This window comes from Periplaneta americana, chromosome 3 (genome assembly GCF_040183065.1).
Source record: "Periplaneta americana isolate PAMFEO1 chromosome 3, P.americana_PAMFEO1_priV1, whole genome shotgun sequence".
Taxonomy (NCBI): Eukaryota; Metazoa; Arthropoda; class Insecta; order Blattodea; family Blattidae; genus Periplaneta; species Periplaneta americana.
This window is the reverse complement of record NC_091119.1, coordinates 81,498,123-81,525,143: the sequence shown is the minus strand read 5'-3', so window position 1 is coordinate 81,525,143 and position 27,021 is coordinate 81,498,123. Positions and strand designations below refer to the sequence as shown.

General features: G+C 34.2%; 1 protein-coding gene across 2 annotated transcripts in view; it reads right to left on the bottom strand.

Moving 5' to 3' along the window:
• Positions 1–27,021, bottom strand: part of Ndf (Nucleosome-destabilizing factor) — a 419,078-nt gene that overhangs the window by 10,962 nt on the left and 381,095 nt on the right. For both annotated transcript variants that reach the window (XM_069820873.1, XM_069820874.1), the window contains one exon: positions 2,025–2,204. In XM_069820873.1, the coding sequence (XP_069676974.1) occupies positions 2,025–2,204 (180 nt within the window). The remainder of the gene's footprint in view (positions 1–2,024; positions 2,205–27,021) is intronic.

Sequence of the window (27,021 nt, the reverse complement as noted above, 5' to 3'; positions counted from 1 at the left end):
CAATGGTACTATCAGGGACTGGAATGCTTTACCTGCAGACTTACTAAAGGCTTTACAAACAACCAAAAATGTATTTAAAAATAGGCTTAAGGACTTTACTAATAGACGATAATTATACACAGTATTTAAAGGGTGTAACTGATATTTTATTATTGAAGTGTTCTATCAATGAAGAATTATGTTGTGTCAGTGAAGTGTGTTGAGTAAGTGAAACGTGTTCCTGTCAGTGAAGCTTTATAGTTTATAGTGGCAGTGCAAAGTATTTGAACAGTGAAATGTGTTTGAAGTGTTTGTGAAATCAGGCTAGAATCAGTGAAATGTATCGTAGTTCCAGTGCAGTGAGTGAGTTGACAGCGAAATGAGTGTAGTGTTAAAAGGTACTTGTGCACATATGAACATATCATACTCGTGGGTTTTAGTTCGAACATAGGTTTAAGGTACAAATTAGATTTACTTTAAATGTTACTTTAACTGATCATGCTTCATTTAATTTAGGATGTTCCCTGTTATTATTATTATTATTATTATTATTATTATTAATTATTGTTAGTATTAATTATTAGTATTATTATTAATTGTGTTTATTATTGTCTTTATTTGAGTGTAATTAGTTACCACTGCCACCGGGTATATACCCATTGCAGTGTGAATAAATACATACACATACAAAAATTTCCTGAATTAAATTTAACGTCTAGTCAGCTGTATGCGCCGTGACAGAGTCTTGTTGGAAATACCCTGATTAACATTCAATCTGTTCATCCCTGTATCTCTGTGCATTAATGGTAGTTTCAAAATATATAGGCCCCATAACCCTATATGCATTTACTGCGCACCAAACCCTGATCTTCTCATCATATAAGGAAGTTTCGTGTATAAAATTGGGTTTATCTGCACTCCAGTACCTGTCATTCTGAATGAACACATGCCCATGTAAATGGAACCATGCTTCATCAGAAAAGAAGATGAAGTGTGGGTCAATTACTTCATCATGAACATTTTGCAAAATCCAGTTACAAAATTTTAACCTTTTTTCATGATCACGTAGAACAATTCATGAACAAAAATTTAACCTTTTTTCATGTTCAGTGGAACAATTTATGAACAGTGAGCTTGTATGGTTTCACTTTTAAGAGTTTGATAGCTCACCTTGCTGAGGTCATCGAAATTTCAGTTTTCTGTGCAAGCCATCGGAGGGATTTCTGTGAAGTATGTTATAATCTTTCTCACACTTCGTCTAGTTTCTCCTCAATAAGCACATGTTTATTTACCCTTCGCTTCTTATCAAGAATAGACCCCGTTTCTCTAAATTTAGTGACAAGTTTTCGCACAGTATCTCTAGGTGGAGCAGGCACACCTGACTATTCAGTTAAAAATCGCCTTACAACTTCCCAGCAAGAATTTGTGAACACATACAAATCATACATAAAAATTCTTCATTGTAATGTGTAAATATGTCAAGGCATTATGTAAACTATAACACAGCACTAATATAGAAAAAAACATTTCACATGAAGCACTTCAAATCGCAACCATGCTGAAACAAAACTGCTGTGAGACTGACTGAATGACTCCCACGCTCCTACGAAGGAAAGGGGATTCAAGTTGGCCACAGTGCCGGGAGCTCTGTTATCAATGGTTCTATCATCGGCTGCCGTGCAACAGGTGACTCGTCTCGACTCGTTTTCTACGCCCTTTGAAATCAGATGCAAAATGTGCTTTTATTTCTTATGGTACTATTTTTATCAAGGGTTAATAACTGGTGTGTAGTAAACTAGTTCAATGTGGAATCGAAATCATGTTCAAAGAATTTGCACAACAGTATTGTACAAGATTGCGCAAATAATACCTCTTAAATGCATATGCAAATGAAATGTTCGTGCCAATGTGTTTCACACACAAATCACGAAGTCGACATGTACTTTCCAGTTTCCTTTAAGTGTTTCACAATCCAGTTGCGAATAATATAAATCTTTATAGCTTATACATGCCAGATTACAAAAATATTGAAGTTATTAACTTACCCTTTCCCTTTTCAAGAATGGTAGGACATGCTAATGATGTTAATTCCAAAACTTCAAGGACGTCTTTCTGTTGGAGACCAGCTCTGTCTGCTAGTGCCATTCCTTCTGCCAAGCCAGCAAGAGTTACTCCTGCCATCAACTGAAGCACGAGATTCATCTTGGAAGCATTACCAACTTCTCCTGCAAAATATGTCGATTTTCTAACATCTTTGAGCCTATATTTGATGATATTAATACAAAATCAGAGACTTACAATTACATCCATTACAAAAAGTGACAATAAATGTATTAATATCTATGTTTACCCACTTCACTTGTGTGATTCGGGTTCCGCATATTGCAGATAGTTGGCAGGATTGTGACCTATTTCATTATTATTATTATTATTATTATTATTATTATTATTATTATTATTAATTCATGGTTCCTGAGTGAACACACACATATACAAAGGGTTACCACATTTGAAAATGGGAAATAAGGAACACCTTTCATCAACATTCAGTTTCTCAGAAATATGTATGTATGTATCTAATGCCTATCCACTTCACTTGCGTAATTCAAGTTATTTCTCAGGTATAAAAAACAACTTTTATTGAATGTATAACAGGAGAATGTATTATATATTAGTAACATTAATCATATTATGCAATGTATCCATGGTATGACAGCCCATAAAAGATCAAGGACAATCAGCTAATACTGACTTCACGTCCACATGCCTTACCAGAGGTGAACAATCATCCAACCATAAGTAACATGTGGCTAGCACAATGATTCCCCCCCTCCTTAGTTATTATAGCTGGTTTTCAAAACTGGATCTTGCTATCTATAGTAACTTCTCAAATTTACCACAATACTGGTTGGGCACTGGTCCCATTAAACTACCCGAAATTTCATGAGAAAATTCCTTTCCTATGAGGACTTCAACCAGAACTCATTTAGTAATGTGAGTCCAGGCATGATGCCTAAGACCAGTGATTCTCAATTGCGGGGATTGTCTGCAGAGCAGTTAATGGGGGGACCACAAACAAATAATAATAATTTTTAAGAGATATCCCAGGAAAATTTAACACAAATTAATTGTTTTCTCTTTAAATTGATAAATTAATTGTTTTCTTTTAAATTGATAAAGAATTTCATATCTGTTCTACATTCTGCTCTAATGTTTCTCAGCCTTTTGGATGAGGCTCCCTTTTTTCCTCAGATTACTTTAGTGCGGCCCCTTGGCCTTTAGGTGTAAAATGTAGAATATAGTAGTATGAAATTTATTTTATTTATTTCATGCAAATAATTAAACAATATAATATTGCATTTAAAACTTATAATTATTATTTTGTTCGTGGCCCTCCATTAAGGGAAGAGATGGGTGAAATTTTGGTCATTTTTATAGAATGAAAATCAATTTTCCATTTTTTGCAGAAAAAATAATCATTGACCTTTCAGTTATATGTTGCCTGATGTTGGTCAATTTCATTAACATACTCATCCTCAATATCCATGTTTTAGTTTTATTTCACAATTACAAACAGCTTCTCGAAACAGAAAATCGACATTTTAAAGTTATTTACTCACATTCAAGTATGTACTATAGGCTCCCAATAAATTTCATGCTAAGAAGTTGAAATTTTTACTACATGTTCTGAAAAGTATGGTTAACAAAACTACATAGTCTTTTTTTGGATAAAGTAAACATTTTTAAAAAGTAAAAAATAAAATGTATTGTCTGGACAATACAGAACTTAATTTTTAAACTGACTTTAAGGTCACTAACACATTCAAAATTCAAATAATGGCTTTGCTGTTAAATTAAAATATGCACATTAAAAATGCTGCATAATTTTTTTCAGACCTGTTGCTTATATTTTGTGGGAGTAGATACAATTTGAAAAAAATAAAATAAAATAAAAAAGAAATATATAATAACTGAAAAAGTATTAAACTGATACTAATGAAACTCAGGCACATTAATACAGAAGAACATCCATATGTTTTTCACTTTTACATTTTTTTCTGAACTTGCTGCGAAACTTATATATGTTACAAGCAGCTAAGATGTATTATAAATAATCTTACACTCTACAAGACTATGCACGAGGCATGTCCATAAAGTAACTTTCCCACTCGTCCCACAGATAGCAAACCACATGTTGCGCGAAGTGACTGCGTGTATGTGATAGAGTAATATCCTGGCATGGTGCATGCGCTAGCGTAACTTCCCGAGTGTTCTCAGTAGCTTCATTACATTGGTTGAAGATAGACGTTCCCATTCCAGCTCCCGCTGCATGAAGTGCAGTCAGTGATAAAGTTTTTGAATGCACAGGGCATAGCGCCGATTGAAATCGATCGTCAGCTGTGCCAGGTCTATGCACAAGCAGATGGTGCATTGCTGTTGTAGACAATTTTCAGCAGGACGCCAAAATGTACATGACGAGGAGCGCAGTGGGAGGCCAACCATCATCACAGACGACCTTGTGGAGCAATGTACCATCTGCTTGCTCATGACGTTAGGCCCATAGACCTGGCACAGCTGACGATCAATTTCAATTGGCGCTTTGTCCTTTGCATTCAAAAACTTTATCACTGACCACACTTCATGCTGCAGGAGCTGGAATAGGAACGTCCATATTCAACCAATGCAACGAAGCTACTGTGAGCACTCAGGAAGTTCCACTAGCGCATGCGCCATGCCAGGACATTACTCTATCACGTATATGCAGTTGCTTCGCGCAACATATGGTTTGCTAGCTGTGGGAAGAGTGGAAAAGTTACTTTATGGAAACGCCTCGTATTATAAATTTGATTACTGTATTACAGATTCAAAGATGGCTTAAATTGTGAAGTTATAAATTTTTCTTGTGAAAATTTTACTAAATTGACTTAACTCGTTCTCCCTTTATAGTCTTTAAATGTTATTTCAGATGTTATGATGCAATGATGCAGCACAATCATATGCATTATAAATTATAACTAGAGCCCTGGTTTCCATGCAAATACATGTTTGTAAGCTTGTTACAAGTCTCAAACTTTGTAAATACTCCTTTTTATGACTTATCGATTCCAAATAACTTTTTCCATGCATGTTTTTCAGGCATAAATTCATGCATAATGCATATTTTCAAGATTTTAGATTTAGTAGCACATTACCATTAAGTACGAGAAAATTTCGTACCGGCACCGGGAATCGAACCCAGGACCAACTAGTTGGTTAAGAGCACTCGGCGTGCACAGCTGAGAGGTCCTGGGTTCGATTCCCGGTGCCGGTACGAATTTTTCTCGTACTTAATGGTAATAAAACAAACTGACTAGTTCAAACTAGTCATGTAATATGCAATGAGGTGGGCGAGACCTCATTCATATTCGATACATATATTAGTAGCACATATTTAGAACTTTATATTGCATATTATGTCTCTTTTTCTGGCATCAGTGCATATATTACCTTAACTTGCATAATAGTGCCTTTTATGAATGCTGCTTCGTACAATCTGGCATTTCCACGTTATTTGTCCATTAAGGGGACACTCCACTAAAAATGATAACTTTTTTCCTAATCATTTTTTTCAACCAAATTTTGATAGTGCATTTACTATGTAAAGGACTAACAAAATCCAAATTCTGAACTCCCAAATGTTTTTGGTTTTTCATTTTTTAACATTTTTTATAAATATTTTGAAAGCCAAGTTTTCAGTCTAAGATCTCAATTTTTAAGCTTCCTTTGTTTTGGTTACATTCACAAAACATTTCTATGCATTCATTTTATGAAGTATATAATTTATTCACATCCAAACAATTTTTTTTTGAAGTTCTCAAATGTTATTTTTTCTATAATTCATAAAAAAATATTAATAAAACTAACTAGCAGCATTTCTTATAAAATAAACGCATAAAAACGTGCAGCTATCTCATAAACACTTGCAGTAAAAATTTCATCCAGATTGATTAATATTTGACGTGAAAAAAGTTGGTGTTGAATCAAGAAAAATAAAATTACGGAAAAATGGATTTGAAAGTAAAATGAATATTTATGTAACACATACCTATTAAAATTCTCCTCCACTACATTCATCCAGTAACTTCAGGGAGCCAACTTTAGAACAAAAAGTTACTAGATTTGTAATCAGAAATTTGTAAAAAAGAATTCTTCGATTAAAAACTAATTTTGACAGCTCTTTAAATTCCACAATCCCTTATAGCCTTAATTTTAAAAAAAATGTTAAACATATTTGTAATCAGTAGGGCCCGGATTTTGATGACCTAAAGAATACTAAAAATGACCTTAAAATGATGACTTTATGACTTTAAAATCAATTAAAAATGACTAAAAATAAAAAAGAATGACTTAAAAATTACCTTTATCCATGACCATAACGAAAAACATGCCTTTACTAAATACTTTTGCGTTTGTAAAGTAGGCTTTTATTCAACATTACTTTATTCCACTAGTGAGATAAAGACTTTACCTCACAGTTTGTACTTTATCTCACAGTTCATTAGTATTTTCCTAGTACCTGGGTACACACGTATACTTTTCCATTGAACTATTACTCAAGAAGTTAATATATTAGTTACTAGATGTCACTACCTCTACTTCTTTATTACCATTTCTTAAATACACTCAATCTCCTTCTCTTTTCTCTGTCTGCTACGTCGTAATTTGTACATTATATCCATATCTAATATGCATCTTTTTAAAATTTTGTAATAATTTACCTTTTGGGATGCGAGGAGACTTGAACCTACGAAGATGGGTTTATAGGATTTTAAAACAACATGCGTTAGCCAACTGAGCTAAACAGACACGATGATTAATTAAGTTTTAATATTCCTCTTAAGTTTACAGAAGTAAAATGTGAAATTATTTTAATCACAATAGTCCCGTGAACACTTCTAAATAATCCCTGAAACTTCAAAAAGACGAAAATACACGTTTAAAATGAAAAAATATATATTAAAATTATATAATTAATTATAATTTGTTATTTATCCAACGCCTTAGATACCATTCTTTACTAATCATGGCCTCCTACATCATGACCTACCTAGTATACGTATTGATACTAAAATCCATGCCATGGTATGTGATTACACGAGGACTTATTTTCAACATATTTTCTTTTATAAAACATAATTTTTCGTTATGATCATGGATAAAATTACGTATGGTACTTGTGAGCGTGATCTTTATTGCACTCATGTAATTTAAGCACTCGGCTGACGCCTCGTGCTTAAATCTTTCCACTCGTGCAATAAAGATGCACTTACCTCACAAGTACCATAAATAACTATTATTTGTCGACCTCCTTGCGCAATATGGCAATATCACTTACACTTTACCACTCAACACTGCATTACAATAACTTACAAACACCTTTTGCAAGTTTTCAAATTTGAAGGATCATCGATTATCAACTAATAAGGACTTATACATGGAAAAGGTTCTTTCCACATCGACTGAAGATACAGGAGCATACTTAAAGCTGCAAATATCGCCGGCTTCCAGCTCTTCTTCAACGAATGAATACTTCTTGCCTGACAGTACATCAGAAATCTTGCACATTGTGTCATATCCATTGTTCTTGTTCAACACATTTTTCCATTTTAGCAAAGGCAAGTTTGCCCACTTCACCTTTCACACGACTTAAATCAAGGCTATCTCTAGTAAAGGCTGAGGCTTTAGACTTGGCAACTCCGCCTTCGCGGTCGGCCGACGTGCTGTTCTTAGAGAGAGTCTTATCTAAACACGATGGACTGAATGAAGCTGAACTCTTTAGCGATTTAATAAATATCACATTTCATGATAACGAAATATTATACTGAATATTGCTTTTCTTCAGATTGTGTTCTAATTATAGAGTATGTTTAACCTAATGAAATCAATCATGCATAATCATTTACAATGCATTTTATTACCACTCACGGGCTGGTAAATTCCTAAACAAAACAAATACAATGAATACAATTCACATATTAAATCTTTAACATGTTCTAACTTTTCATATAACTTGTCTATCAAGTTAATTTAAAAATTGTTATCATTATTAATGACATCATGAAAATTGTCACAATATTTAAACGCCGCCTGTAACTGGCTCCATTCACTCAGAACTGAGTTCCTAAAAATAAGTTTGTTGTCAGTAAGTACACTTGCATTAGGCATTATTCCACCGTTGACATGAACCTCAGTAGTAAGATCCTTATTTATTCTAATACTACTACCAACCTTAGGAATAGTTGTAAAATCTAATTTATATAAGATATAAATACTGTCAGTTGTATGTAAACGCCAGTCTTGCGGATAAGACAGAACCTTCGAACGCATATTTAATAAAAAGTTTTCATAGGAAGTAACTTTATTTTCCTCTTCAATTCATCTTTTCTCGTCTTCTTCTGCAGTCTTCAGTCACTTCTCCACTTCCTTTTTTCTTTCCTCCGGAGATTTTCTTTTCACACTCTCGTTAATGCTGAGGTAAGAAGGCAAGCCAGGGAACAGTTTTGGAACTGCACTTTCACTTAAAATGGGAGTTCCAAGTACACGTTCACATTGTTTTCCATCCTTATCTACATATCTTTCAACTGCAATTAAGTCGGAATCACGAAAATGTTTTATGCACACAATGGATCTGTCATTTGGTTTCCAATTGTCACATGGAACAGCACGAATTCATTCTTGTCTAAGTGTAATTTGTTTAGGAAATTTAAATGATCGAACATAGCCCTCCGTTTTAATTGACGAGGCATAATTGCTTTTATACCCAGGTACCACACAGGAACTAGGCATTTTCACATACGAACACAAATATAATCTCCTACTTAGAACCGCTAATTTAACATTCTAATGACAAGCATCACAGATAACTTCCTTGCAATAAATGGCGCGAGTGACCGACTGTAGCACGTCGCTCCGACATTGCCAATTTTCGCACGCCGCAGCCTTTACTAGAGATAGCCTTGCTTAAATCCTTACAACTGATTTCACCAATTCTATTTGAGTTGACATAGGACATCCACGTTGTTCCAGAGAAGTGATAATTCGTGGCAGAAATCCAAAATTAGATCTTATGTAGGTCAATTTCCCTTGAATTTCTGAGTGAGAGAGAAGGTCCTGGGATATTTTTATGGATGCTGCACTGTCACTATCACTGTCACTGTCTATGACTTTTTTCACAATTTCAAAATGTTCACAGTAATAATTACAGGCATCTAACCAGGTTCCCCACCTAGTGAGTATTGGAGCTGGTGGAAGCGGTATCCCATGGGCTTCACTTTGGAATATATTCACACGAGATGGTGATTTCAGAAATACTTTTTTCACATTTCCGATTAATTTATCCACGTCTGGAAAATTACCCCTTATTTTTTCTGCAACTCTATGGCAAACATGCGCCAAGCAGGTTACATGTACCATCTTTGAATACAGCGCCTTAAGGAAGTTTGCGGCCTTAACCATATATGGCGCTGCGTCCATAAGAAAGAGAAGCACAGAATCATGTTGAACACCGCTAGGCCACAGATATTTCATTGATTTGTCAAATAATTTGGCTATGGTGGAGAAGTTTGCTTTCTCCAAGTCTTCACAATTTAAAAGGAAAATGTCACCACTGTTTTCTTCATTCATTTCCCCAACAATTATATTTACAACATAGCGACCCATGCAATCTGTGGTCTCATCAATTGAGACCCAGATTTTTTTTCCCGTCCAGTTTTGCTCGTATGGCATCAATAGTTTTGTTGTAACATGATTCAATATAATTTTTTCTAATTGTCGACTCATCTGGGATGGATTTTCCAGTGTATTTCTGCAGGAAATCTCGGAAGACATTATTATTGAGTTTTTGGAATGGGATGTTTGCCGAGACAAAAGCTTGACATAGCTCTTCGTAAAACACTGAATTCGCTGAGTTTGCACTAGTGCACTGCCCGAGAAGCATCTGTTGTTTTTTTCTTTCTCCTGCTTGAAGACTGCGTTTATGTTTCTCTCTGTTCACATGTTGGTCCACGGTGAATCTCTTCTCTGCTGAAACCTTCACTTCACAAATTTTACAGTACAATATAGTACTATCACTAGAAAATACAGTGTCGCCATACTCCGATACAAACTGTTTTAATTTCGCAGAATTGCTTGTTTTTAATTTCGGCAAGGCAAAATAGAAATATTACTTCATTACCTCTAAATGACTACCTTCCGTTCTGTGAATGACTGAATTGTAACCAGTACACAAGAATCCGTGACAGTGCGAACCTCAAGCAGGTAATTTCACCCCCCCCCCCAATTCCTTTAGAGGACAAAGTCTGTCTTAAAATAGACATGACCGGTTAGTTGGACGAGTCCAAATGTTTAACAGAACATGAACAGGGGAGGCCACAATGCAACAGATTTCCAAGAATTCATAGATTTCGTGCTTCAGAAACATAATTTTACTAATATTAACAATAATGCAATCAAAATCGCTAAAAATGACAAAAAGCCGGATTTCTTCTTAAAATATAACTAATAGAAAGTAATAATCCGTAAAAAATGCCCTATCAGAGAAAAGTGTCCAAAATGCATAAAAAAATGACCCATCAAATTGGTTTAATTTCACTGAAGATGATATGAGCTATATTTATCTTCCATAGAGCATTGTCCTAGCATCATCAGAAAAAAAAAATGCAAAGTCATCGAAATCCAGGCCCTAGTAATCAGAATTGAACTAAATCCATTTGAGGTATGAAAACATACATTCTAAAGAAGTGAAATAGCCAATAATATTTTTTTTTTTTTTTTTTTTTGGAAAATTTTAATGATTTTCAGTGGAGTTTCTTAAAAAAATAAATAAATAAATAAAATAAAAGAAAGCTATTGGTAATATGGTTTTGTGGCATCCTATCTGACAAATAGCCTTTAGACTGTACACTAAACTCTCCCTTTGTTACGCTGGAATTTCCAACCACCAACTCTCACTCATTACCATGGACGTCGCTAGGGGGGTGCGAAAGGTTGCGCAAGCACCCCATAAAAAATCGGAGCACCCCTTTCCGCACCCCAAAGGTTATTTAAAGCCCTGATTTGGGCAATTTATTAAAAAAAATATTAGGCATAAGTTATTTTGAAGAACAAAAACGAACATATTCCTGTAAGTGTGTAAAACAAATATCATTAAACGCGAGAAATAAAAACCAACCATTATTCAAACTGTACATAACATTTGACATTTTACAGGATTCATAGTTAAACTCAAATCAACGTTCATCTTGTTTTTATTCCATCACTAAATAATGTTACATCTGCTTGAACGCAGTTAGCATTAATATGTATCGGTGCAATACAGTCGACTCGATAATGAATATTCCCGGATGTTAGACTCATTATTGGTAAACCTATACATTATATTAATTATTATTTTTCAATATATTTAACATTTTTATTAAATGAAATTAACATGACTAATCTAAGTAGAACAACAAGACTGTATGTGAAGTTTCAGGAAGATTAAAAGAATTTGAATTTTCATATGACGTCATATTAGCTGTGTTACGAACTGGGCGCGTATCATGACAATAATGTACCTATGAGAAAATTTTCTACCAATGCGACAGTGCAGTATACAGTTGACTTCTAACATAGTGAGTGTGTTCTTACGAGTTACTAGTTTAAATAATATTTTGTTCATAATTACGATATAAGTGATTTGATTTTAAAAATACAAATTCTACAGCCTGTTATAATATCTACCGGGCAAAAATGTAATATTTCGGACTTATTTAAAAAAATTACGCAGAAACAAAGAAAAGTAAGTGAAGATGAAGATATTATAAAAGAATTTGAAAGTGAAGTGGAAGTCATAGAGTATGCTGTACTCCCGCTTAATGAGAGTGAAAAGGGCTTCCTCTCGTTATGGCTGAATCAGTTTCCGACTGTTCTCAACATTTCGTGTTAAATGAATACCCCAAAAGAACATTTGGGAAGCAGGAGAAAAGTTTCCAGTATGAATGGTTTAAAACTTTCCCCTGGCTGGAGAATAGTGTTTCCCAGGATGCTGCATTTTGATTCGCGTGCCATTTTTTTTCGACTGAGAGTGATCGTTGTTCGTCTCTAACAATGAAGGGCAGAAAAAAGCTGGAAAAAAAAAAAACACTATCCGCCGACACAGAGATGAAACAACATGAAAATGTTGAATCACATAAGAAAAGTTGTGCTGCATAGGAAGAATACCAACGCATGAAAATAAGAGATCCACAAACATCAGTTGGGACCTTGATAAGCTAAGCATACGCAATTAAGGTGCGAGAAAATCGTATGTATGTTGGACAAATAATAGAAATCCTCAGGTTTACTGCTATACAAGGTATCGCTCAGAGAGGCAACAATGAAACCCAAGATAATGAAAACCGCGGAAATTTCTTAAGAGTTACTATAGCTAATATCTAAAACAATCTCATTGTACAAAAACTAAAAGAAAGGCCAAAAAATGCTAAGTATACTCATCCATCAATTCAGAATGAAATCTTAAATGTCATTGCTTGTGTTACTCTTGAAGTTGTGAGCAAACAAATAAACAGCGCTATTTATTTTGCTATTTATGGTAGACGAAACTAAAGATGTAAGTAAAACTGAACAGTTATCTGTCATCGTTCGTTTTTACTGAATGACAAAATTCATAAACGCTTTTTAGGTTTTAGACCAGCTAGGCTAACTTATTGGACGCCACTTCACTTTGTATAATAATAATAATAATAATAATAATAATAATAATAATAATAATAATAATAATAATATTAATAAACACATGTATATTATGTGCGCAAGTGCATGAGAGAACATTTTGGATTTTTTATGTAACACATTTTTACAGCTCGCACCCCATTTTTTACACCTCGCACCCCATATGCACCCCCCTTGCTCTGATCCTGGCGACGTCACTGCTCATTACAGGCCAGAGGTCAAAATACTGAAAGAAAGGAAGGCAGAAGCAGCATGCTTGCAAACTGCAATTTAGTATACTTTTGTATCGAATTGTTAAGTGTTGCTATAGCTCCTATTAGAATGGCATGAAGAGATCTTGTGTTAAAATGGATTGAAGGAAAGAAATTTCTAAAGACTAATAGTAATGTACTTTGTTGGGATTGTTGTAATGAAGACATAAGTACTTGTGTATTTTAGAGCATGCAATAGCATCACAGGTAAGGTGTAATGCTGCAAAGTCGGGAGGTCGCAGGTTTAATTCCTGATGGGTTCAAGATCATGTGGAAATGCAGAAGAATTTCAACCTCATTTTGTCCCAAATTTCTTCACTTAAGTATGTACAATTGGGTTCAAAAAGAATGGGCCGACACTTGTAGTTTAAATGTAAAGTTTTTAAGTCAGGTTCACATGAGTGAACTCATTGTGTTCGAATGCAATGCTGTGATGTTTGTTCTGGCTGAATCCTTGATTGTGATCCATCTATAATGCAGCAAGTGCTACGAGGTGCTGTAGCATAGGGGTAAGGTTTCTGATTTCGAAAGCAGAGGTTGTAAGTTCGCTTCTCAGCAGGTTTGATTTTTTAATTGTATTATTTTATATTTTTAATGAAAAGTGTTAGTGGAATTTGTTAATAAACTTGGTTATTCAAGTCTTGCAAACATATTATAGCTCAGCATTGGTGGGCTATTATTAGGCACGACCTGTATACAAAATTAATAGTTTATTTGCTTCCTCAAAAATCAGAAGCACATCAAATATAAATAAATAAAAATTATGCAAAAAACATATACTTACTTACTGGCTTTTAAGGAACCCGGAGGTTCATTGCCCCCTCACATAAGCCTGCCATTGGTCCCTATCCTGAGCAAAATTAATCTATTCTCTATCATCATATCCCACCTCCCTCAAATCCATTTTAATATTATCTTCCCATCTACGCACAGTGGGCCAGAATTCAAATCGAGCTGGAAAATATTCAATTTTTGAATGTTTAAAATACTGTTTTCTCGCTATATAGTCTCGAAGTATTAAAACTGATCTTCATAAATCTGTATGCCATCAATTTATACCGAGCGAAATGCAACAGGGCTGGCTGCTAAAAGTCGGTAAGTGTTAAGAACCCGAGCGCCGAGCGCCAGACGGTTTATGGTGGTAGTGATGTGAGGGTGATCTGTGGGTTGTTGATGTGGAGAAAAGTGTCTTTCTGTGATGGAAGTTTTAACAGAAGGTTCGTACTTCCTATTTCCATTATTCATACTTTAATTGTATACGTGAAATATTACCAGGGATGCGTTAAACATAGCTTTAAAATATTGCGGAATTATGTCTTTACTTCATTTTAAATTAGAGATATAAAAAATGTTGCACCAGGTGTCACCTTAAAAATCTACATCAGATTATAAAGCAATCCTTACAGTTTATTACAAAAGTTAAGATTTGCTAGCGTTTGCTTGCCTTTTTCTTATATTTGCATTTTTATCTCAGAGGTAGATCCCCATATCCAGTCCACTGTGACTCGGATTGACTTAAACGAGGTGTTGACTACTAAAATAGGGTCTACTCAAACTCTCACTGATTTCGTAGTGACAAAATTAGAAATACAACATTGTTCCAAGGATATTATACGGTGTGTCGAAAAAGGTGTGCGCACACTTAGAAGTAATTTAGAAAAACGCTTGAAACAGTGCTCCAGGAAAAAGGACAGGTTTTTATGTAAAGATTCGGAATGGTTAGTGAAATCAATGGACCACGGACATCCTCCTCCCTTCCCTCTACTTTTCCCACATGCCTGGCCGATTACTCCAGACTCTTTCTTCTCTCCATTAATAAATTATTGTCAATATTTTAGTAAAACCTGAAACTTTTAACAGGGGAATTAAATACACTGTCAATTCACAGGGCTAACGGCTTCAAAGCTGGGTACCTGGTTCAAATAAAGTGCCCTGGTACAAAATTTAACATGGAGGCATGAGATAATTACTCTGCTTGCCATTAAAATTTCACTTTAATTCATGTGTCCCCAATTTAAAAAAAAGGATATCAAATTTCCCCAAAGAGTTCTACAATAAATAAAAACTCGCCAAATGTCCAAGGATTTAATTCCATCTGTTTCAGGAGTAGGTAGACCTCAAAAATTGTTTGAAGAAAGTGGCATGAAAACAAGAATTAAACATGTAGGGTACGGTCTCTGAAAGATTAGCATTCTTAAAGTGAATTAGTTCTAGATACTCAATTATCTTTGCGGGGTTCAGGGAAAAGAGATGCAACATACGTTCTACAACAACTCACCAAAAATTACTCCAAAAAGAGCATCAAAGTATACGATAGCCTATAATAAATCTCCAACTTTACCAAAACCATATACACCAGAGAAAGCATTACAAATGTTAATAGATAACATCACCAAACGTAAATACAATGTGCAGTGTTACCTATAGGTATGCCCAAGAAGCTAGACATTAGAGCATTAGAAAGTACTGTAAAGATTATTCAAGAAAATTTTCTCGAATTCAAACACTGTAGGATATCTTAAATCATCTTCTTGTAACTCCTGATCCTATCATATCAAGTATTTATCCGTTTTAAGAAAATAAGAAGAATTCCTTTCCCGCTGAAGTGCGACAAATGTTGAAGGAACTCCATACTTACAGTACAAGTGAAAACGTGCGTATGACAAGAGGGAAGGATGATGAAGCGAAGAGCAGCTGCAGCTGAAAGAGGAGGAAGAGAAAGAGGAAGGAAGATAAGGACGGCGATGATGCAGACGATGACTCCTCCTATTAGAGAATATTGGAAACTACAAGTTCACGAAAAGAACAAGCGATATAATTAAGTACCTAGTAGGCTCCATGAAAATAGTTATTCAAACTCGCACTCATAGCTCATTACTACGGATAACATCCCATACTGGCTTATTATTATTCCATAAGCTCTTAGAAATCATTATTTAGTAAAACAGAATCATTTAAAATTATATTCCATACTTATTTAATTTTTTCCCGCTAGATTTGAATTCTAGCCCACTGTGCTACGTCTCAGCCTCCCTAAAGGTCTTTTTCCCTCCGGACTCCCAACTAACATTCTATATGCATTTCTGGATTCGCCCATACGTGCTACATGCCCTGCCCATCTCAAACGTCTGGATTTGATGTTCCTAATTATGTCAGGTGAAGAATACAATGCGTGCACTTCTGTGTTGTGTAACTTTCTCTATTCTCCTGTAACTTCATTCCTCTTAGCCCCAAATATTTTCCTAAGCACCTTACTCTCAAACACCTTAACATATGTTCCTCTCTCAAAGTGAGAGTCCAAGTTTCACAACCATACAGAACAACCGGTAATATAACTGATTTATAAATTCTAACTTTCAGATTTTTCGACAGCAGACTGGATGATAAAAGTTTCTCAACCGAATAATAACAGGCATTTCCCATATTTATTCTGTGTTTAATTTCCTCCCGAGTATCATTTATATTTGTTACTGTTGCTCCCAGATATTTGAACTTCTCCACCTCTTCAAAAGATAAATCTCCAATTTTTATATTTCCATTTCGTACAATATTCTGGTCACGAGACACAATCATATACTTTGTCTTTTCGCGATTTACTTCCAAACCTATCTCTTTACTTGCTTCCAGTAAAATTCCCGTGTTTTCCCTAATCGTCTGTGGATTTTCTCCTAACATATTCACGTCATCCGCATAGACAAGAAGCTGATGTAACCCGTTCAATTCCAAACCCTCTCTGTTATCCTGAACTTTCCTAATGGCATACTCTAGAGCAAAGTTAGAAAGTAAAGGTGATAGTGCATCTCCTTGCTTTAGCCCGCAGTGAATTGGGAACGCATCTGACAGAAACTGACCTATACGGACTCTGTGTATGTTTCACTGAGACACATTTTAATTAATCGAACTAGGCCAGGTATCTTGGGAATACCAAATTCAATAAGAATATCATATAAAACTTCTCTCTTAACCGAGTCATATGCCTTTTTGAAATCTATGAATAACTGATGTACTGTACCCTTATACCCCCATTTTTTCTCCATTATCTGTCGAATACAAAATATCTGGTCAATAGTTGATCTATTACGCCGAAAACCACATTGATGATCCCCAATAATTTCATCTACATATGGAGTTAATTTTCTCAAAAGAATATTGGACAAAATTTTGTACGACGTCAACAAAAGTGATATTCCTCGAAAGTTACTACAGTTAGTTTTGTCCTCCTTCTTAAAGATAGGTACGATAATGGACTCCTTCCATTGTTCTGGTACAATTTCCTTTTCCCAAATAGCAAGTACAAGCTGATAAATTTCGTTAGATAATGCGCTTCCATCCTCTTGTATTAATTCTGCTGGAATTTGATCGATACCAGGAGACTTATAATTTTTTCAGATTTTCTATCGCAATTTCGACTTCAGAAAGTGTGGGTTTGGGTATAAATGGTTCGGCAGTTTGTATTTCAATTTCGTCCCAATCATTTCTATTTGGATGCAAAAAACATATATAAACAAAAAAGGCCTGTGGTAGGGACTAGTATTTCGTTCACAAACCATCTGGGGCCCGTTTCTCAAAACTCATGAACTAGTAATACTAGTCTGTACAGTAGTAATATTAGTTTATTTTACAAGTCTGTGTTTCTAGAAACTACAAGTTACCAGTGGCGGTTATTCAAGTGAAGTACATGAAGGCCACCTTCACCCCTTTTTTCGTGCTTTAATAAAATATATTTTATCAAGAAATTAAAATAAAATGAATTCTTCACTAAACCATATTTTGCTCTATTTTTTAATATCTTGTTCGGCTTAATCCGCTCAGTTAACGTTCACTGCAGTACTTCACACGAACCCCTCACCAGTCAGGCCACGTGGCTAGCAGACCAGCTGAAGGTCCGAATGAGGCTTTCCTTTTCGCCTTCAGTAAACACACCCGGCTGCCATGACAACGAGTTGCATACTATGAATTACCGGTCCCTTTTGCGAGACTATTATGAGGGTCTGTGGAGCAGGCATTCATCTCCTTTCTCTATTCTTGAAAGACAGAATCTATCTCTCGTCCAAACATTGGATCAGGGTGGCAAACTGTAATATTTTGCAACTAAATAAGAAAACATAAAATATTCTGTAAAGAAGTTAAATATTGTTTAAATTTAGTATATAACGTATATATTTTGGTATTTTTTTAACGTTAGTACCTCTTGAATATTATGTTTTGTATGGATTTTGAAATAATTTGAGTACCCTGTAATAAAGAAAGTTGGCATAACATTTGAAACTACGTTGTACATTTGACCCGCACTGACCAACGATTTCGCTTTAGGTATTCTTTGTTGTGACAAGTGCAGCGAAGTGTGAAGGTGTTACTACGTGTATTAATGCGATGAAAACATGAATCCGTTAAACGATTTAGTGTGTAATCTTTTGGAGACACCGTTCTCTCGTTGTAGTGCAGACGATAAGCAAGATATTTTAAAATACCGCAGAACAAGAAGTCACATTAATATAACTATGAAAAAAGTGAAAAGTGGTGGTCGGTCATACAATATTCAGTTTCAAGATTCGTGGTATGCGGATTGCAACTGGTTATGTGGGAGTCACTATAACGAGAAGTTATATTGTTGGCCTTGTCTTCTTCTGGGGAACAAGAAACCCGCTTGGAATTCAACTGGATTTTGCGATTTCAGAAATGTCAATCGCGGTCTTTATAGCCATGCAGATTCAGCTGAACACATTAAATGTATTTTGCAATTAAAGGCACTGCAGAAGAACGTGAACACCATTGCGGATGCACTAAAGGAAAGTTATAGGTTGTACGTAAGTCAATTTAATGAAAACGTATGTTTAAATAGACTGGTAATGCACACCGCAATCGATACGGTATTGTTTCTAAGCAAGCAGGAGTTGGCTTTTCGCGGTCATGATGAGAGTATTTCGTCACAGAACAGGGGGAATTTCAAAGAATTATTAGCTCTCACTTCATTGGCCCTATGAAAATTAGAAATCACTATGAAAAAATTAGGCCTGTTCTTTCTGGGAAATCTAAAACGATTCAAAATGAAATAATTGATTGTATTTCTGAATGCATCAATGAACTTGTAAGAGATGAAATTACTAGTGTCCCTTTCTTTTCCATTCAAGTGTAAGTTTTCTGTTCAACAGAATACTGCTTTGATTTAATAGTAGCTGCTTGATTTTACTGGATAGGTAAGCTTATATTGGAAGTTGCATGTTCCGAAGTTGATTTAAAATATGAATACAGTTTACGATTATGATTGTGATTTTGAATTTTGTTATCGGTCCTGTTTCTTGTGTACTCTTTTAATTTGATGTGTTGTATAAAATGTGTTAGATTTTGTCTTTTTTATGTCATGTGGACTTGTGGTTGTTTTATTATGTTGTGGTATGTATTGTGTGGAAGTTTTGTTGGGACAGTGAATTCTTCGGGATTAAGGGGACGTAGCTTCCGAAAATGTTGAAAATTTGTTTATTTTATATGCTGTGCTTTTCATAAAACTTAAGAAAATGGTGAATATATTACATTAATTCAATATGCCCATCATATAGGTTACAAAAGCATTCGCGACGTCACGGGTATATAACGATTCCAGGAAATTACCTAGAATTCTATTGCCCTTCACCTAATTTATCCGGCACGAGCCGCCACTGCAAGTTACCAGTTTACAGACTAGTAATATTGGTAGATTTCACCAGTTCATAAGTGATTCTGTTTCTCAAAATGCTAATCTAGTTGATTATACTAGTATTCAACAGGAATATTCCTACAAGACTCTAAAGACTGGTGATTTCTATATTATCAGTTACCAGTGACAACCTTTCTCAGATAATCAAAACAAAATATTGTATTTATTTTTTTAATACATGTGGTTTAGTGATTCCGGCTGAAGTGATGAAGTTTTGTGAGAAGAGCTAAAACTATATCGAGAAAGAACAATTATTATTCCTTTACGGGAGCATTTATTTAAATATAATGAACAGTTTAGGTCAAGTGCTGAAAAGCTTGGAGACAGCCTCGGTAGCATACTTGGTATAGCACTGGCCTTCTATACTCGAGGTTGTGGGTTCGATCCCGAGCTAGGTCGATGGCATTTAAGTGTGTTTAAATGCGACATGCTCATGTCAGTAGATTTACTGGCATCCCTAAAAGAACTTCTGCGGAACAAAATTCCGGCACACCGGCGATACTGATATAACCTCTGCAGTTGCGAGGATCGTTAAATAAACATAATTTGAGTTTTGAAAAGCTCGGAGAGTTTTTAAATATAGTGGAACCTGCCATAACAAGACATATAATAGAAGTCATGCATTATCAGCAAAGCTTCAAATACTCTACAAATTGGGATGTTGATTATTTTCCAATGTCATCAGGTCTTTCTGTCCTAGACCAGCAACACATACAGAATATTTTCCTAATAATCTAATACCAATTCATCAACTGCAGTGAATTTTGCTGGTTTCCCTCCTCCACTGCAAGTTCTTCTGACATTGTCAACTTTAGCCTACAAATTAAATATAAAACGACACTAATTTATGAATAGATCAAATGTAAAACTGAAAAAAAAAAATAGCGAATTTTTCATTAAGTTATAAGTGGCATTCATGTCGGCAGTAGACCCACTAACTACATAATATGTTTATATTATGATACCACAGTCTAGTATATACAGTCACGAAGCTCAATACATAGTAAATATGCATCCATAGATAGTTGCTAACCACTAGGATTGCTAATATCGCCTCATTACATACAATGCGAAATAGTACTGGGTTAGTCTATTATTCATAGCACCCTCACAACTCAAGCTTCGTGGCTGTATACTAGGCTGTGATGATACTGTGAACTTGAATTGATACTCATCAAAGTTGCTTTTTTAATGTTGGGCCAGTGAGTGTCCCTAACGTATGCATAATCTTTGTTCTGAGGTATCAGTTTCACGGTCTCACACATTACAATATTTTTTGTCCATTCGTTTACTTTATAATTTTTTCTTATTGTGCTTGAAAAACCACCGAATAGTAGCCTATATCCTTTGATTCATTAATCATATTGAGTATAGTTAATTTGCTTTCAATTGATGGAATTTTAACCGAAAAGAGAAAGCAAAACCAAAACACAAAAAACTGAGCTGTCTAACCTCAACAATACCTGCCAATGACTATAAACAAATGAACTCAATCAGCTGACTAGTGAAAAATTGTCACAAGTTACTAGACTGGTAAAATAGTTTGAGAAAAAGAATCTACTAGAGCTGGTGAAATATACTCTGGTAACTAGTAACTGGTGAACTACTAAACTAGTATTTTTGAGAAACAGGCCCCTGGTCGGCCACGCATATCTACAAGGGAAGAGGATGCCATCTTAATTAGAGAAGTTGAAAACCACCCTTTTCGAAGTGCCTTTGAATTGAAGATGGCGTCCAACTTTCCCGGCTCCCCACTAATTATAAGAAGACGTTTTAGAGAGCGTGGCATAAGGTATCATCAAACTGCAACAAAAGAACATTTGAAAATGGATCATGTCGTGGATCATCTAGCTTATGCTACTATCTGGCAGGACTTCGAATGGAGAAATGTCAATGCCCCCTGTGAAGAATATAGGTAAACAAAAAATACAGAAAGCTAAACTCCAATATGAACTGAAGAATGTTAAACAGTATCACTTCAGTATTGCCATTATTAAAACAAACAGAACTAAATTCTATGTTTACAATGGTAACATGTTTTAATGTTGTAGTTAAACATATTTTTAAAACTATAAATCAGATATAATAATAATAATAATAATAATGATTTATTTAACCTGGCAGAGTTAAGGCCATACGGCCTTCTCTAACACTCAACCAGGAGTAAAAACTGCGTTATAGAAACACTACAAATTTACAAAGTACACACAAAACTGAATAAGATAATAATAATAAAATGTAAACAACAAGTAAGAAGAAATCAGACATAACAGAAAGAAAGAAAAAAGCATAATAAAATGTGAACAGCAGGTCAAAAAATAAATGAGGCCTACAAAGTATAAAAAAAATAAGACAATTATTGATGATAATAATAATAATAATAATAATAATAATAATAATAATAATAAAGAATAGTAATGATAATAATATTAACAATAATAATAATAATAATAATAATAATAATAATATTAACAATAATAATAATATTAACAATAATAATAATAATAATATTAACAATAATAATAATAATAATAATAATAATAAATAAAATAATAATAACAGGCCTAATAGTAATAATAATACTAATATTAGTAATACAATAGTGCAGTACAAAGCATACAATGAATACAATATTTTTAAGTATACACAGTAAGGAAAATTATGTTTATATATAGCTCAACTTATCACATTAGAGATATACCATTATCGGAAAATATGAAAACAAAAATATAAAATAAGTTAAATATCACTAGAACATAAAAAAAAATGTGAATACGTGGAAACATGCAATACAACACTTGTCATAATAGTAAGTTAGTTTGGCAACTCGTCATAAGATAATTTTCTAACTTGGATTTGAAAGATTTCAATGTTCGGCAGCCCTTGACTTCAGGCGGCAGAGAGTTCCAGTGACGAGAGGTAGCAACACGAGAGGTAGTAAATGCAGACGGTTTTATTAACAGACAGGAATGTTCCCTGTGGGAGGTGTTGTGCTATTTACGAAACATTCAATCAACTTCCAGGCGATGTCGCCACTTGGTACTTGTGTAAATGATGTTTATAAAAACTTATCATGGTAAATTTGTAATTAAAAATTAAGACTAACGGAGATTCAAACCTACTACAACCAATGCAATTTAGTTCAGACTCATGTTTAAGCCATCTACGCTACAAAGGCTCATACTTCAATCTGACTTATTACGTAGCTTTCTCGTTCATCTTTGTTTCGGTAAATTTTGTACCCCATTTCGATAGATTTAATATTTATCAATTTTATTGCTATTTCACTCTTCAGAGGGCCTGATGTAGCTAGAATCAACCCTTCGTTTTATTTTAGAACATATTTTAGAACAAAATACAGCACATTTACAAGGTTTGTGTCATCTTGTGAACTGGAGCTTCAAGGAGATGGGCATGTGCACTGTTCTGTTTCTGGAACCTAGACATTTCTGTTGCCAGCCCATTCTTTTTTAACCTTATTGTTACCTGTCACTTGTTGTGACGTAGAAACATCATTTTCTATGTTCAAGAATGTGTTTCAGATAAACACATGAGCCTAAGTGAAGAAAATTTTGAGAAGTTAGTTAGGTGTTATTTCAAAATAAAATAAAAATGTAACATAATGTAGAACTCAATTTTGATAGTGCAAACTTTTACTGTTTTTTCGCTTCATTGTGCATGTTTTGTCATAATAGTACATGAATGCATGCATGTTTTAATATTTGATAGTGAAGGAAAATCTGGGCTCTAATTATAACTATTTATTGCAGTATAACTATACATAAAGTATTATACTGTGAACTTAGTTTTTATTTTTATACACTCCTACATTTCACATGTATTTCTCACTTCAAAATACATACCGGTACTGAACTATTTTTTGTCTAACAAAATCTTCTTGTATAATTCACTACAGTTTTTATCATTGCTTAAGTATACGTAAAGTTCATTTCTGATAAGATTTGCAGTACTTCTATTCCTCTCATAGCTTCATTTTGTAGCCATTAGTGCAATTACTGAAAATATTCTGTCCGTAAATGAATTTGACGGAAAAATGCTTAGCAAAAACTTGATTTACAATTAAAATATATTTCAGTTTTTGTGTACCAATTAAATCTACAAAATACAACCGCCTTTCAGATGCTGTCATGCTACAAATATTTTGTATTAAGTCACCAATTACACCTACTTCTGAATACATTTCAGCAATATTAATTTTTCCTCTAAGCCAAGTGTTTCCATCAATCTAAAAATCTCGTTGAACCAGGATGAGTTTTCTAAAGTTATAACATTCATCATTAACCAAATATTACCAGCAATGAAATAAAACCATTTACACAAGTCAAGTAATTAATACGAACTTCATTTTCACAAGCTTTATCTTCACCTGGAAAAAATTCTCTTAAAATATCTAATGTTACCTGCACTTTATTTACATAAAACATCCTTCATTCTTTGTTCTAGTTGGACTTTCACATTATGCATTACCTTATATACTTCACAAATTTTTAAATCATTCTTTTCTAAATTTAAATTTTATTGATGGAAAATTTCAGCGCAATATAATGAAAAATTTAAGTACAATTTTACGAGAATTTATTGCTTGTTTGATTCTAAGGAAATCAACAAGTGTTTCTGAATAAAAGTTGGACAATCATCCACGCTGTGTTGAAAAGAGCGGGTGAAGAAAGATTGATACTGAAGCTGATCAGGAAGAGTAAAAGGAATTGGTTGGGTCACTGGTTGAGAAGAAACTGCCTTGTGAAGGAAGGAAGGAAGGAAGGAAAGAAGAAAGGAAGGAAGGAAGGAAGGAATGGTCACCAGGAGAAGAGTTCAGGGCAGAAGAAGATATCAGAGGATAGACAACATTAATATAATATATATGGATTATATGCAGAGATTAAGAGGAAGACAGAAAACAGGAAAAACTGGAGAATGCTGGGTTTGCAGTGAAAGACCTGCCCTTGGGCAGAACACTTGAGAATTATATTACAGCTGGAAGGTTTACTTTTTATTAACTATGTCTCAACAGCAGTCTTTTTAGGTACTGTAACAGTAAAATGTTGTTATAACAAACGCCAGTGTTATGAAATATGGAGTATTACGAAATTATTTTGTTCCCTGCCTTTTTCCCCTTATAATTTAAAGTTAAAATATTTCAATTTGACGAATTTAGTTTTTACGAAAAAATCAGCATAAGAAATAAAAATGTCGCCCCCTTGTTGAAAAAAAAAATCTATTTTTTTTTAACGAAAAATAATTTACTTACAGGTACAATTCATCAGCAAGTAGAGACATAGTTTATACTATAATAATATTGCAATTTCATAGTGGTCATGTGGCTAATATAGGCCTAGTATGTCTATTATGATGCTATTGTCTCTGAATTTTATGTTAGTTTTGTCATTAGTCGTTTCCTTGTTTTTCCCATTTTAGTCTCCTTCCACCAATCACAGCTCACTAAACTCACATGACACCTCTTGTCCTACAAAGTGTTTCATAAAATTTGAATTTTGTACTTTTCCTATACCTTTCTTTAAACTTTTTCATTTCAAATGCAATGCAAGTTTAGTTTTTTATTTTATTTAAGGATATTTTCCAGTCATACATGCAAAATATGCGGAATTTATGGTGTAAATACAGGAAAACAAACAAGCATGCTTTTTCCTTTATAAAAATAGCTTATTTCGATATAACGAAATTTCACTATAACGAAGTACTTTCAAAAGTCCCTAGCATTTCGTTATACTGGTATTTTACTGTATACTGTATTTGTAAAGTGAGTGAACACCTAAGTTCAACAGAGCATTGTTTACTATGAAATATTTTTGATAAAACATCTATATTTCCACAAGTTCAACAAACAAAATATACCACTGCCAATGCTAGAAAATTATTTAATTTAGCATAATGTCGCTCACAAAATCATAATTTTACAAGAGAATGAAAAAACTGTTCTTTGTCGCCATTAACTGTGGGCTTACATGGTAATGAAATTTTCACTTTTCCGCAATTAATATTCAAATGTGGTTTACAAGATTTTGCAAGTCAATGTGCAACACTTAGACAAATTTAATGGTATCAAAAACTCAATTTTGAAAATTCTGAGGGTCACCAGTACGAATATTTGTACCTTAAACAACAATAAGCTATTTGAAGATGATGCTACATAGTAAGATCACTAATAAGTAAACTTGATATAGCAGCGTGCAAATTAATCCAAACACGACAATTTTCAGAGTTTTCTTTGATTGTTGGTCTACCACCTACACATTTCTGCTTATTTCAGTTATGTTGAAGGTTTAGAGTTTATATATATATATATATATATTTTTTTTTTTTTTTTTTTTTTTACTGTGTTAATTACTGTCTCTGATTTTCGTCTCCAAAAGCATTTTAGTTGTGTTGAAGACTTTTTACTACTGCATTGCTGTATTCATTCTGACATCTTCAGAAGTGGATACAACTCCACAAAAACGCTCTAAAATTGTAACATTAGCAGAGCACACTTCCATGACACAAAGGTAAATTGCTGCAGAACTTGGTGCCGGCTTAGCTATAGTTAATTCCATCCTGAAATGATACCAACAGTGTGGATCCATCATGCCCCAGAAGAAGGAAAATGTGGCCATAAAAGGAAGACTTCACCACAAGATGATCGCTTCATTGTTAAGAAAAGTAAAATACATCTTAGAATCTCTGTTAACGACTTAACTCCAGAGTTAATAGGTACAGCTGGGATTAGGGTGACCAGATTCACATCGATTAAAAAAAGAGGACACAAAGCTTCAAAAAGGAGGACATTGCTTGAAAAAAAAAGGACAGAAGATATTATGTAGTTAGATCTATTTCACTTGGTTGTTTAACGACGCTGTATCAACTACTAGGTTATTTAGCGTCGATGAGACTGGTGATAGCGTGATGATATTTGGCGAGATGAGGCTCAGGATTCGTCACAGATTACCTGACATTTGCCTTACGGTTGGGAAAAAACCTCAGAAAAAAACCAACCAGGTAATTAACCCAAGCAGAGATCGAACCCGCACCTTAGCTATGCCGGTGGCTATTTAGATTTAGACTTAGGTCTATATTGTACTTTAAATTACGTGAATGTCTATTTTATTACAAAATATTTATAGTACAGATTTAGGGTTATATCATACTTAAAAGTACGCTGATATCTATTTTACCACAAAATAATTATGATAAAACTTGATAATAATGATTTTACAGTTAGCTACATAAGAAAGTCAAATTAAAGAGGACAGAAAGAGTATATTCCGTCGATGCTGCTGCCATCTACAGGCAAATTACTTGAAAAAGGCGTCAACTCAGATAACTTCAAAA